This window comes from Sceloporus occidentalis, unplaced genomic scaffold (genome assembly GCF_023333645.1).
Source record: "Sceloporus occidentalis isolate IW3139 unplaced genomic scaffold, rSceOcc1.0.p SCAF_5, whole genome shotgun sequence".
NCBI lineage: Eukaryota > Metazoa > Chordata > Lepidosauria > Squamata > Phrynosomatidae > Sceloporus > Sceloporus occidentalis.
The window spans coordinates 168,933,147-168,948,719 of NW_028316985.1; the positions used below are offsets into that span (position 1 = coordinate 168,933,147).

The window sequence follows — 15,573 nt, forward strand, 5'->3', positions numbered from 1 at the left end:
AGGGTGGGGAGGGACAACTAGATTTTGTACACAATTATTGGTCACCATGCTCTGCCAGTCAAAAATGCTGAGTGACCTCTTCTGAAGCTTCAGCTTACTACAGTACTTTCATAGCAGGGACGTAGCCAAGGGGGGGTGTCTTGGGGTCTGGACCCCCCCCCCTTCCGTTAGATAAAATGAATGGTGTGTGCTGCTGCGCCGCCACAGCCAAGCCCCATTATAATGGTGGCACTTAGTCTGGACCCCCCCCTTCCCAAAATCCTGGCTATGTCCCTGTTCATAGATGCTGCAAAAGGTTGTTTTTTTAATTATGACATCACACAAAATGGAGTTCTTCTGAAAGACCAAACATACTAGGAGGGAAATGCAAGGACAAATTATCTACAGCAGGGGAAATGAAGTTTCGGACACTGATGATTCTGAAGCGGAAAATGTTCCACAGTTACCAGATGCTGCTTTATTGACTAAGTTCATTATTATTATTATTATTAACCTTTATTTATGAAGCGCTGTAAATTTACACAGCGCTGTACATGCAATCTTTTTAGTTAGACGGTTCCCTGCCCTCAGGCTTACAATCTAAAAAGACATGACACAGAGGGAGAAGGGATGACTACCTTTCATTGTACACTCAAAAGAAGAGAATCCAATACAGCTAAGTGCTAAAAAGTTTTCCATCAATAAAATATGTCACATCATGGTGATATTTCAACTTGTCATAGGACAAACTCTACATATGGTTGGAAATAAGAACAGAGTATAATGGAAAATGCTGTCTTGCTTTTCACTGGAAGGCATGCCAGCAGTGTGAAAGCACATTTACTTGGTAAATGGTAAAACCGAGAAAGGGCTATTGGGAATGAATTTGCATAACAAAGTGAAATCCTGAAAGACAGCAGAGGGGCATGGAAGAAAACTTAGTATCACATATGGAGAAAAACTTCTGAGTTTTGCCTGGCTAGTTTCTACCTCACAGAAATGTTTGTATAAAGAAACTTGGTTGTTGTTTTTTGAAAGCCTTTTTAAAAAAATGGTTATTTTTTCTATATTAAAAAAGCAAATAATCTTACTAGACTTAACATTATAAAAATCAACAAGACTTATTTTTCAAAGAAACTACATTTAGGATGTCAGTGTTTATGAGAAATATACTAGAAAGAAGAGAAAGTATGGGAATTATGTCTTCAGAAGTGGACTCACGTATTCAGGGATCAGAATCATAGAGTTGAAAGAGACCTCAAGGGTCATGCAGTTCAAGCCCCTGCTTTTCAGGAATACACAAAGTACCCTTGACAGATGGCCATACAGTCTGTTAAAAATAGAATTAGTCAGGTTCATAATGTCTTTTTCTAATAGAAGACAGATTTTACTTTACTATGCAGCAGATCTGGCAAAGTAGCCAATGTGCATCATGCACTGGGGTGCATCGTTCACCATATGCATTGGGCACTCTTGCTGGTGCCCCAGAACCCTTCTACAGAATCCACTAACAGGGTTTTGTAGTGTTTCTGCTACTAACCTAAGTATACATACAGTCCCATTCAGTAAAAGGTGGTCCAGGATTCCAGTAAGTCTTCATTCTCATTTAGAAATCTGAGACCCATCCAGAAATTATGTGAGAGATTTGGAGGATGAAGTGGGAATCTTCTTCTAATGGTAGGTCCTCTTTTTTGCAGCATTTTCCCACATAAGAATTGGGATAAGCTGCTAACAGACAGGTCCAAAAGACTTCAAGTTCTCATGGATTAAGCCTCTCTCCCATCCCATTAATTTAAGAAAAAATTAAAAGGATGTTTTGTATTCAGTTGTGTAAAGACAGAAAACACATGAAATATCCTAAGAATATAATGGATGAGTTTATACCATATGGTATCACATGTGGACATGTTTAATTCCCCCTTTAAACAATGCATTGAAACAATGCAAATAATTTTATTGAGGAAAGGGAATCTTACTAAATCATACTGTGTGTCTTGTTTGTTGTTCTGTGCCTTTCTAGTCATTTCTGACTTACTGCAGTTGTAAGGCAAGCTTATAATGGGGTTTTATTGGAAGTTTGTTCCGAGGGGGTTTGCCCTGGCCTTCCTCTGAGACAGAGAATGTGTGACTTGTCCAGTCCCCCAGTGGATTTCCATGCCCAAAGATTCGGTCTCTGGTCATCCAGTGTCCTAGTCCAACATTCAAACATCTACACTATGCTGGCTCTCAGTGAGTCTTGTGAATAATATAAAACAGTGAATCTAATTTGGTACATTTTACCTACTTGAGCAGAATCATAGGTTGCAGAACATGTACAGTTCATGCCAGTGAAATTCTGAGAGATTTTTTGGACTCCTGATATGGATGGTTCTTAGAAGACAAAATAATGGTGTTTCAGCGGTTTATGGGAAATTAAGACCAACAAAAAACTGACCCTCGGCATAAAGAAACTGTTAGTTTATCCATTGGTAAAATAAGTCACATATCTGATGTCAGTTTAAGCTGCTGTTTAGACACTGCATCTACAACATTGTGAGAATTAACTGTAGTGAAACCCACTGGGTGATCTTGGGCAAGCCACATTCTCTCAGCCTCAGGGGAAGTGAATGGTAAACCCGGCTAAGAAAACCCCATGATATGTTCACCTTAGGATCACCATAAGCACTTGAAGGCATGCAACAACAAATGTCACTAGAAGGATTCCAGCCAGTGTCTGATTCAAAATTTGAGACCCTTAGGTCCTAAGGCATCAATGAAGATTCACATACCGAACGTTATGAACTACATCCTGTCATTGATCTACATGAGGCATTTTTTCTTTCAAACAAATGGGTGTTTTACATGGAAATCAATAACAGGGTGCAGACAAGTGAATGCAGACAAAAATGGTATGACGTTGTGTGGAAACAAAGCAAGAAGTGGGTCTGTCTCATTGTTACATGGCCTTCATTTTGGCAGTAGCAAAAGTGAAGAAAAACATTCCAGACAGATTTTCTAAAAGCACCTGAAAAAGAACAATGAAGGAAAGTGCAGAAGCCTGATCTCTGTCTCAAACAATCAATTATGGGAGAATAGAATTGTTGCAAAGGGAGCTCACCAATTCTAGACTCCAACTTATTTCCAAATTGTTAACTTTTCTCCTGCTCAGTTCTATTGCATGCACCACAGCAAGGCCAGCAATCGAACGTGCCACTCTTCCTCTGCAGTGGCAGTAAAACATAGATGTACAGTGGAGAATAAAAATCAGAAGAGGCTGCTGGGAAGCTACAATAAATTAAAAATGCACACTTAAAATATCCATTTAAAATCAGTTTGAAATACATAAAACTTCAGTGTTATGGCCCCCTAGTAATATTAACCCTGGTATTTTTTTATGCCTTCTTTGATACTCAAATGTCAGTCTAGGTCTTCCTACATGGCTCTAAACTGTGTATCTTCTAACAGAACATGGAGAGCAGACAGGAAATACACCTTGGCTGTCTTCCTGTTGGTGAATTTTGATACCATAAATGAGAGACTGGAATTCTCTACTGACTACACAATAACCCAAAATCCACTCCAACCCATATTTCTTCAGCCCTTGAACCTGGGCCACTTTTTGGAGAGCGTAGAGGAGAAGCAGACCAGCATCCTACCTGTTTTCCTACAGCTGGATGCAGAGCAGTATATAATTTACAGGAATCTCCAGATGTCCCCTGAAGGTTCCTGTGGATGCTTTTTGCTGGGTGTCCAGTTTTGAGGACAACAGCTGGACATTTGCCTGCTGCTGCTGCAAGAGATTTCAGGGATGGTATCTGAGAAAAAATGGGTTTGGGGTGAGAAGTGGGACAGGAATCATACTTGTGTCTCATGGCTACATCTCCCCATTCGAGGCCATTCCACAGCCCTTGTTTGCACCCATATATATCTCTCAGACTCTATCTCAGGCGCAGGACAAACCGCCCGAAAAAGGCAGCCTGCCAGTAGCCTAATTTCCTCTGGAGGGAAGCCGCAGCCACCAAACAGGTACTCGAGTTAGGGACCGTGCGGTTGCTATGCAGTCCCTAACCCTAGAATTGGCACCAGTATGCCGCTTGTTGGCAGTATGTACCACATCTATGTTTCACAAATATCACACTTATATGCAAGAACACTTTATTGTTAGCCTTACCTGTTAAATGGTAACAGGGAGAGCAGGTTTGGAAGCACTGACTGCTTACAGAAAGTTCATGTCCAGGTAGTGTCTCCATTAGCATCTGATGAGAACTTTCCTTGCAGGTACCACCAAATTACATTGTGTTTATGTATTCAGTGCACCTCTCCAGTACTGCACTACATCTTGATCTGGCTGACGTACTTTAGATGCCTAGAAACTCTAATGCATGCCAGTGCATTACTGTCTCATGATGGCTTGTGGCAGTTTCCAAATGATGGCCACTTTGCTGTTTCCTATATTGGTTGATAGTTATCTGATGCGAGTGAGAAAGTTTTCATAATTGTGTAATGTCTGCAATCAAACTGAGACTGTTGTAAGTAAGAAATGTGAGTCGGACACAGTCAATGCCATTATGAGTGATAAATTTTGCTGGAAATTTGAGAGAAAACAGGCTATTTTTCTAATGGGGAACTGAAAATATTTTATTTGGGGAATGTTAAAACAGATATAACCATTTTTGAACAATTACAAACATATGTTTGCTCCCTAGTTTACAGTTACAATATTTACAGACTGAATAAGGCACTGGTTCTCAAAAAAGAACACAAATGAGTATTATTTTTTAAAATTACATGGTCAACTTTTCTTCAAAAGAAATAGTATGCTAACAATTGTTCTCCTTGAGCTTGTTTCTTCCCAATAAACCTGCCACTCAGATAATCTCATTAACAAAACATTTTCATCTCTCTTTCCCTGAAAAGCTTTAAAAATCCTGTCAGATGTCATTTTTCTGAACACAATGACTAACAAGGACATCTCTGTGTGGATAACAAAATTTCCAACTGGAACAGAACAATTACAGCTTCACAATCTTTATGAGTAGTTTTTGTAGTACAGTCAAATAATAGTGCAACATTGGCGAGAGACTGGTTCTGTTTTCTTGAACAATCCTGTTGCATAACTCAATTTTAGCCAAATTAACACTGAAAGGTAAATGGTTCTACAAGTCTTGGGGCAACACTGAATTAAACAAAAATATTATTATTATGCCCTTTCAATTCCAGTGCTAGTCCTTTTTATTTTTCATAGCACGCTGTCACTATCAGCTGTCAAACTGCATGTATTTCCATAAATAAATTCTTCATCTAGTGCTCCAGCACTTGGAATATACACATAATATAGTTGTTCTAACTCGCAAGTGAATGTATTGTCTTAAAAAAACAAAAAACCTACCCACCCACACCTGAATATCTGAGCAGATTTAAGAACAAGGCCATCTGAAAACTGGCATCTTAAAATCTCACTTTTTGTAAACAACCATAAAAGAAGATTGTTAATAAATTCACTAAGTCAAGAACACTGTTTTTGTTCTGTTTGAGCACAATGAATCTCCCCGTGGGTAAGCTGTGGACACACAACACACAAGCCCTATTCAGGCATTATGTTGAAGTATCCACTCGATGTCTGTGCCAACTGTGCCCTTATCCCATATTGCCAGATCTGTTCACCTCTACAGAGGGAGCTGACCCTTTCACATCACATAATTTTAGAGCTATATTCCACTTGAACAGCCATGACAACTTCCTATGCATTTCTGGGCTTTGTGATCTGAGGATTCACTAGATCTCCCTGGCTGGGAATTCTAAATGCTTCTCCCAAAAACTAAAAATCCCTGTAACCATGGATGGAATGAGGGCAGTTAAAGTAGAACCAAAGGGCTACTGTTATGTGGTATGAACGGGCCCAATGCCTCCCTCCACATTTATAGGGCAGTGAAACCAGTAGCAAAGGGGGACAAGACTAGCATGTACCCTCTTCTCATGTGTTTAGTAACTTTCAATGCCTGATTAGATTGACAGTGTTCATAAGCTGTGAATTAGTTGAACAGTACACCACAGAACAAACTACATGAAGGGTTCATCTAACTGCATTTTTTAAAAAAACTACACAAGGCCATGGATTTTGCTGCAAATACCGTACAGAGCCAAAGAGTCAGCTTTCCCTTAGAGGCAGAAATCACATTTATCACAAACCTGTACTTCACATAATGCTCAAACATGAGGCAAGCTACCAGACACAAGAAAATGCTCAACAAATGCACAGGAATTCCCATCGCTGGAGGAGGCCCCTGGCAGTAGACAATTACACCCATTGCTTCTTTTGTGATCTTTGTCGTGCTCGGAGACCTTTAGAGGGAACATGAACTGGCTGAACAGTTGAGAGTATTTTAAGAAATTTACCTCGGAGCAGTCAAGTCATTTATTTGAATGACTCTCTCATATTAATTCAGGTTTATTTATAGCCATTTGGTACGATGTTGTGCGAAAGAAGAATGCCCATTACTTATATAGTAAGAGCTTAAATAGGTTTTCCCCTCTTGGTCCCCGCAATGTCAGAAACTCTGTAGGGCTTTTAATCTTAACCTCTATTAGCTAATCACTAGTCATGGCATGGATAATTTATGGGGCTTGCTGTCAAGTCACAAAGCACCCAGAAGAGTACAACTTATGAAGAAACTGGATTTGTGCATGACTGCCTCTCCTTTGGAACAGCAATGTTTATGTAAAAGCAACTAATAGCTTCAGATGTCAAATGGCTTTCTGAATAGTCTATAAATTACTCCAAATCAATGAGAATCGTCCATGCTTAACTGAATGCAGCAACAAGCCTATTCAAGTTGTGAGAGTTGTAGAGGAAAGGAGTTGCAGCTTTTTTAAAAAAAAAAAGGAAATATTTTTTCCTAGCAGGCTCACTATAGGATTGAGGTCTCAACATCTGAAATTCTCATATGATCAGAATTACCTCTGAATTTATGTGTATAACCTATGTATCTGTATAGTAAGATCTATGTATCTTCATACATCCAGACCTGTTTTCTCTGATGAACAGTCTGAAACAACTTCCAACCACAACTTAGATTTGCTCCCAACACAGTATTTTGAAACAAAAAGTATTTAACTTCAAGCACTATGCTCTTTCCACAGTATGTTAAACCTTATATTTACTGTACTACCCTTGCAAAGAGGAAGGAAGTCTGATCATATCACTAAAATCTAGGCTGTCAGTGTAGAGTTTTGCTTTTGCTGTGACTAACTAAGCCCACTGCTCTTAAAATTCAAAGCTCTGTGGTGCCCCCTAGAGTTTTAAGAGTCATTTTAATAGGACTTTCCAAATGAAAATGTTACAAAAAAGCATGTCTGTTGTTAAAAAGCCACAACAATCTGACATTTTTTTTCTTTTAAAAGAGCACAAATCCAAGAGACAGAATTATAAAGATGTGTAAGAAAAGTTCTAAGAACAAGGTTAGGATTCAAAGAGCTGGTAGGTAGGCCTCCCTCAGTGTACATAAAATCTTGCCACATTTTGTTTCCTACTTCAGCATACTGCACTGAAAAGACTGACACCTCTCAGTTTGACGGCAGAGGCACTCATAAATCCTGAGAAGTCCTGACACAGGTTTCATATCATACAGCTCCTTGGAGCCCTGCTCAAAACATGAAAAGCATGAGTTCAATGACATGCTGTGTCTTGATTAACATTACCAAGGGGATAAATTGCATGGCAAAATTTTGTATAGAGCAGTGGTGGGGAACGTGTGGGTCTTCATATGATGTTGGACAAGAACTCACACTTTTCCAAGCCAATACAGTCAACAATGAGGGATGGACAATATATTATCCATCACTGTGGGGGGGAGGAGGAGGAGGAGGAGGAGAGGGAGAGAGAGACAGACAGACAGACAGACAGAGGTTCTGTGCATTTGGCTTTTCTCCCAATGACTTCTTTGGAAATTTGGGCAAAAACAGAAAGAAGAATCCAGCCTAATAATACCATATAAAAACCTTCTTCAGAATAATCATAAAAAAGGCCTTAGAATTTTCTCTTTAATGCAAACCGGAAAGAAAGTGTTCTTTTCAAATCAATCTTGGCTGTTTAAAAACAGACTGCAGATCTACTTTAACTATTCAATTATAACCTCCCATTTTCTGATACATTTTAAACAATACTCTTCCTTTTGTCAACATTGTTTGTAGTCTTAACTCAATTATCTTAAGGCAAAAAGGATTTTAATGCACCTCTGGGAGTAGCTTTCTTTACCAGTTACATCACCAGTAAATGAAAGGTTACTAAAGAATTATATTTCATAATTCACATTTGCTTCAAAATAATGTAAGATGTAGCAGAAAACCAAGCTGTCTCTTAAGGCAAAATTCTCCACTGATGTCCCTTGCAAAACCCCTGTAAAAGCCAAAGCTATATTTTCATTGATTCCATTGGAATCTGTGCAGAGTAGCTGGAATCTTCTTGATGACTTATACTATTATGATGGGATTGTACTAGCAAGGCTGTGATGCCACAACTACTTTTTCCAGTGTTGCAAAGGGAGGTATCTAGTGCCTTCTTTGCAGTGATTTTGCCATGCCATGTAACAGCCACCATACAGCACCCATGCACAGCTGTACTCTCAATCTGAACAACTGTTAAGTGGTCACAGGTGTGCCAGGAAAGCTTTGGCCAGCTGACTATGATCATATTCCCTGTCTCTTTGATGAGCTTCCTTCACCTTTATTTTCCTAAACCTCCAGTTTCAAGTAGGATCTAAGCCAATGTGTCCAATCAGCTGTTGTTTTGGAAAGGTATCCCCAAAAGATTTTTCTATTATTGCTTTTGGTGGCATTTTCTTAACTGGCAATGTTAAAGACTTATGTAGAGGAAACTGCAAGAGAATAGCCCCAGATGTGTAAGGCACTGCTTAGCAGCAATTCAGGTGATTTCTACATGGTATCGTCTTTCTAACAGATTCCTCTGACATGGCATTCAGAGGTGTGTAGACCATCACTTTTAAGACACATTCTATTGCAGTCTTGTCTCGTTTCTCACTGCAATGGGTTTGGGGTTATCTTGAAGTGCAACCAATTTTTTTTTACTTTTTTTGATAATAGGAAAGAATAGCAACTTTTCTTTAGAATTCTGGTGAAGTTTCAATTTTTTTTCTTTTAGTATTACAATATAATTCTTTTTCTTGTACTTTATATTTGCAAAGGTTCATTTTCATCAAAATTAAACCATCCAAAGAACAACAACAACAATAAGAACAATATTAATAATAGGTGCTTTCGCAGAAAGCAGCATGCACAATCTTGAAGCAGTTGTCGACACTGTTTCTCTGGTCACTCCCAGAAGAGGCAAAATGTCTTCTTCTTTGGGTCATTCTTGCTTGAGCCACATTTCTTTCCCCTGGAAAGGTTGTGTGTGCGCGCGTGTACGCAGATGCTTTGCCAAATGTCTGCATTCAAGGTTTATATTAGTGAGAGCTTTGCAATTCTTCTTCCTGTCTCTTTGAAACATGAAGGAAAGTCCATTTTTCTGAACTTTAGTAATGAGGAGCCTTTCGTCAGCTGAATCAGAGCTTAATGTCCTGTGACTCTGACATTTTGGCAAGTGTTTTCTTTACTCGCAGGGCTGTGAGCCGAGAAGCAGGGTTGTGAGCCCAGCATTCTGTCATTAGTTTGCCCATTTGTCTTAAGCACTGCAGAAGAGAAGACATATATGCATATATATATTATACACGCATATTCATACAAGCAAGGTCTAAAGCTGGCTGCAAGCTTGAAAGCTACTTTGAATATAGAATGTTGTTGGCTCCTCTACATACTTATGTAACAGCAACTACTGAATATGGACATTGCAGAAGTTCTACTTCCCCACAGATATAATTCCTGCAGCATATTCAATATGCAGATATCCAACAAGGGGATTTTCTTAGTCCTTTTGCCTGCTGACTGCTGGTTGTCATACAGAAGAAGCCAAGGGGGTGGCTAGTTAAAGTACTAAAAAAGATATTGAATTCTAATCCTGGTCCAGTTACAGCTACTAAAAGTGTTAATTTTGGAGTTACTTGCACATGAAACAGTCTGCACCTGTTCCAGTCAAATTCTACATAAAGGAACTATATGAAAAAGGCAAAAGTTGTGAAAAGGCACTAGAATTGCTTGCTACAACCATCTAAGTTTTCCACTTAGATGTTGTGAGAGCTGTGTGAACACAATTTCCCACCTGCTTACAGTAATACATGAAGATGGGGAACATGTGGTGTTGTAGATGTTGCTGGAGTAAAACTCACATTTGGCTTGAATGCTAGATATAATGGGAGCTGCAGTCCAAAAACATACAAAGCTAAATACAAGTGTTAATCCCAATTACAGCAGACCCAGTGAACCAATAGTACTTACAAACTTAGCCAATTCAATGACTCTATTTCATTTAGGACTAATAGTTGCATTTATTTCCTGAGGGACTATATGTTCCTTGCTCCTGATCTAGACAAGAACTATAATATCATCATAGAAGCAGATGCCCATGGAAAGCCCACTAACTGGATATGATGGGAAGAGCTGGGTCTTGCTACCCAGCAAAGTTTCTGCCTCAAGCTGCCCAAAATGTTACTGGGCTTGCTCTGCATGACTTTCCCCTTCACTGATGGTTCACCAATTTTGTGAAATAATTTTACAACATGGTCAGTAATCGTAAGAAGAATTCGAGTCACTTCCACTATGTGGAACCAAATGCCCCAAATATCAACTTTTAGTCTACTTTGGCATGCCATGCTCCCCCCCCCCCGCTGTTTTTTCACCCCTCCCCACCCACCATAAGGCTTCTCTATACACACACTCAAGATTGTTTACAACTCCTGCCATTTAAGTCTTTTTAAATCTAATTGCAGAATACTTAAGCTAAGACTGCTATTCCCAAATCACAGCTGTCTCCTACAATAATAGCATTACACTGTACCACTTAACAAGATTAATGACCTCTGCATAGCATCACCATAACTGTCGGCAGATCTGTCTGCAATACATCAATTACTGGTCTACTGATTCCAAAACACAATTTTGCTTCATTATAAATTCTCAGTGGAAAGTGTTCAGACAACTTCCTCCCCTTCTCCCTTCCCTTCCCTGGAAAATAGAAGCATAGCTTTGAAGAGCAATTTCCTATATTAATTTACAAAAGGTGAGAATGAGAGGGCAGAAGACTCACACAAGGGCTTTTAAGACCACTCTGTTACCCCTTCCCCCACTTTTTTTTGGCAAAAAGAAACAGTGGATAAGTCAGGCTTGTAAAATGGCATTTGTATTCTGTTTTCCTGAGGTTTTATGTACTAGCATATGAAATAAACAGTTAAATAAATATCACCAGATACCTCCTTGTGAAGAATCTACCTTACAATCACAAACTAAAGATTCTGCAGATCATATTATCCATAGGACATCTAGCTCAACTCCTTGTCTTCCTCAACACATTCACTCCCCCCTGCCCCACAAAATATTGTGCCCTTTACAGATCACAGTAGCCTATCTAACAACTCATGTCTACAAGTGGCTCCTTTGTTCAAGAGATCAGAACAAACTACTACATTGCCTCAAGCAAGCATGGTATGTTAGACACATACACACAGAGGTTCTTAGGACGAATTCACAAGCAATAAGAATATGTGTATCCTAAATGTCAAACGTGTACATCTACAGGACCTCCCCTTCAAGGAAAACGCCCTTGGCAAAAGTCAAATCTATCCAAAACCCAGCTGGGATTCAGATCATCTCAGTCCCATTTGAGCAACTATAGATAGAAGAGCAGATGGAGAAGAGACGATCCACATTCCTTGTATATTTAAAACATGCTTTACATTAATAACTGTAAATAGTAATTTACCTTAATATAATAATAATAATAATAATAATAATAACATTAGTAATAACAATAGTAATAATAGCAATAATAATCTGCTCTGTCATTAGTCTTAAAATAGGTTTTTGGCTGAATGTTTTCTTAACTTGTTATTTTAATACCGTTCCATTTATAATCATTTTCATGGTGTCCTGCTTATCACTTTTGAGGATTTTACATTATTCATTTGTGTCTGTAAGCCACTTTGAGTTCACTTGAACTGAAAGACAGGGTACAAGTCTTTAACATACAAACATATACACTTACCAGGCTAACTTGCATGTGTGACTTAGTCCATAAGTTTCATCTATAATTTGTTCTAGGTTTTGTGGAAGAGTATAACTACACACATTTTGAAAATCTGTGTTTTCAATCACAAGCTCTCTCCAAGATTTCTCACAATATATCTGCATATTCTAAAGCTTTTCCAAGTGCTTACTAGTAGTCTCTTCTAATGGCAAAGGCAGTGCTCCTAGCATTTCAGTACAATTATTACCCTTTTCTTCATAAATCAACCAAATGTGGATAAAATTGACTCCAGGCAGACCTGGGAGAAAACTATATGTCAGCTTTGAAAATATTTTCCCTTCTTACCTCATCACTGCTCCACCTGTTTGGAAAAGATGGCCGTAACTTCTTAATACATACTATTTCCCTCATGTCTTCATATGAAGGGTCACTGGGAACAAGGTCATGATATGGAAGCTGATATTCTTCAACTATACCTAGAAAAAGATGTAATTTGTCGGATATTTCTTTATCATATGATTTAAGATTCAAGAAGATTCAAGACCTCTACAAGAATTTAAAAAGCCAATTAAAGACATGTACTCAACAAATGAAGCCCAATATCTTTTTGGGATGTGGTTGTTGGGTTGTAGGAGGTGTATGAACAATACATCCACATATTTCAGAATATTATGCTACAAAATCCCTGTTTCAAATGAAACAGATATATAAAACGTAGGTTAATTGAGAATATCTTATCTCAGTAATACACAGTGCATGTAGTTCATACTCAAGCAAGTTAGAAATAAATTTCCCTCCACAATCTTGAAATTTCTCCACCTCATCTAGGTGGCAGAAGTAGAAAAAGGTACTTGGTACATGTCCAAAAGCACTTAATATTCCCCTGTACAATAAGTCTCATGACTGAGTCTTGACACCAAAACAATATCCAGGCGTAAGCCTGATTAAACTTACTCCATCCTCAAATTCTCATCAGCCAAAGTAATGACAATTAAATCTAACTGCTTTGTTTAACTTGCTAAATCTTAGCAGAAGAAATATAGGAATTTTTAAACAGTTAAATATTTCATTCCCCATCTTGTTATATAACAAGCAGCCAGAGGAAATCTGAAGGCAGAAGGGAATACAAGAAAATACAGGATCTGAGTTGAGAAGCTCCAATCTTGTCAGATAAAGAATTAATTTTATACAAGAGCAGCATTGTTCTTTCTGTATAGTCTTGATAATGCTAGCTAACACCCACTAATGCCTGTATTTCTTCACTTAAATCTAAGTAATCTCTTCGTTAATCATAGTACCGAAGCAAAATCAACCCCACTGTACCTCTACATAAACAACAGGAATGCTTGCATTTTAGCAGTAATGTTTATAACTCTGGAAGTGCTCATAAATGAGGTCCAAATTCCCATTACAATTATGAAACACTGCATCTTTAAATGAGATTGTTAAAACAGAGAATAAATCTTTGCAGTTAAATGAGAACTTACAGGAACTGAAAAATAACTCCCAGCTGAAGGAAATGCTTATAAATAAGTTTAGTATCATCAGATTGCTAGCTGGTTGTTGCCTTTAAAAAAAGGTATAGAAGCAGAATAGGGACATGCACCAATGCATGTAGCATTTACCTCCTGAAACACATCTCCGTGCTATTTCCCAAAGGATGAGACCAAAACTGTACATATCGGCCATGATATATGATTGGAAATGATTCCGATTCAAGCTTTCATCCAAGACCTCAGGAGGCATGTACCGTTTTGTTCCTACTCTTGTATTTGGTGGAATGTCCACCTCATTTGTATCACTGAAAGATAGAGAAAAGGAGAAGACTTAAATGGCATAAGCTGTAGATGCATCTCCACAAAACTAAACCAAATATGAAAGAGAGAACACCTCAACATTAAATCATCAAGGAAAAAGCTGAGAACTAATAAATAATCTCGATGGAAATTACCTTTATACAGAAAAGCTACTCATCCATTAATCAATTTTTTAAAAAAGGTTTAGATGTCTGGTTTGTATTAAGCATTAAAATGCAGACTCAAAGCAAAGACGGGACTCAGCAGGGAACACTGGTAACATTTTTGAGATTTCAGTAACATTAAGATGGATTCTGATGCCAAGGACAGCAAACAAGCCAAATCATTTTAAAAACAAGATAATAATCTTCCTTAAAGGCAGTTTTCCTAACATGGCTCAATTTCTAATGTTTTAATCTCTCATTCATTAAAGGAAGACATCAAAAGCACAATTAGCATTCTTAAAACATAGATCTGTTATGGAGACTTTTTTTTTAAAAAAAATAGCTGTAACAGAATTCAAGTCTGGCCCAAGCTTTGTCTGTCACAATTATAAGAAATACACTATCCTAGTTCTTGTTTTATGCTCTCAAACAAGCTAAATGTCCACAAACAGCACATGATAAGTAGTAAAGCCACATTTCCCCACCCTTCCTGTACAATTCATGCTGTCATTCTTTCAATGTGTCTGTGTAATTTTTCTTTGTTTAAATTATCTTAACAAGCATTCAACCACTGACACTTTATATACTCTTAGGTTCACAAAATCACAGAAAGGGTATTTCCATTTTACTCTATGTACATGTGTGGACCTTCTTTCAAGTGGATCAAATGAAAGGCCAGTAGGAAGAAATTCTTCATAGGTTCTTTAATGGCTCTCATAAACTTAACTTTCTAATATTTATTTTTAAATCACACATCTATAGTCTTTCAGCCAGATTTGCAGATTATAGAATAAAAGGGCCATCACCAAAATGTTTTAAGCAAATCCTGGAACAGATGAAGACAATCTTCTTTGGTCCAGCATTTTAAATGTCTTTTTACTTGACAAAATATCAGTTGCACAAGTATAGCTTATCACCTTATTTACTTTTTCATACTGGCCAAATTCATACATTTATTGGCCCCTATGTAATCTCCTCTGGGAATATGTGGAACCTCCAGAGATCTTACAGCCCAGGTGAAATCACAAGGAGGTGCTGTTTGTATGAGCCAGACCACTGTGTAGAAAACACTTCTCCATAAGTAAAAACAGCTTGCTGGTTACATATTGGGGGGGGGGGGGGGGTGTCAGTCCAATCTGAACATTCTGCTTTCTTATTCAGATAGCAATATGCAACCAGTGGCATATAATGTTTAGCTCATCAGAAAACTCCTGGCTATTGCTCCACACCAGGGGAGGGGAGAAGTTAATTTTTCATGTTGCAAAATGGCTGTGGAGATGTAGCATGCCACACACAGCACTCTGCAAGTTAATAGATGCTAAATGGATAGTTGCCCTACTGACATCACTAACACTGATCATTGGGGTGGTCCAGAGTCCAAGTAGAGAGGGGTTTACCTCGCCTCAAAATGCTGGAGTGAGGTCCCCGTTTGGATCACGAGACTCTCCACTTGCTCCTGTACCAACAGTTAGCACTGCATCACCTGTGATGTTTTCTTATACATAAGTTAGTTCATTTTCCA

The 15,573-nt window shown here is 38.3% G+C and overlaps 1 protein-coding gene across 1 annotated transcript in view; it reads right to left on the minus strand.

The window, feature by feature from the left end:
* Positions 1-9,188: 9,188 nt before the first annotated feature.
* LOC149313131 (bone morphogenetic protein receptor type-1B-like) overlaps positions 9,189-15,573 on the minus strand; it is a 59,351-nt gene continuing 52,966 nt past the window's right edge. The window contains exons 10-12 of the mRNA XM_089527253.1: positions 13,717-13,892; positions 12,437-12,567; positions 9,189-9,644 (exon numbers count right to left, since the gene is read on the minus strand). Of these exons, the coding sequence (XP_089383379.1) occupies positions 9,519-9,644; positions 12,437-12,567; positions 13,717-13,892 (433 nt within the window). The 3' untranslated portion in view covers positions 9,189-9,518. The remainder of the gene's footprint in view (positions 9,645-12,436; positions 12,568-13,716; positions 13,893-15,573) is intronic.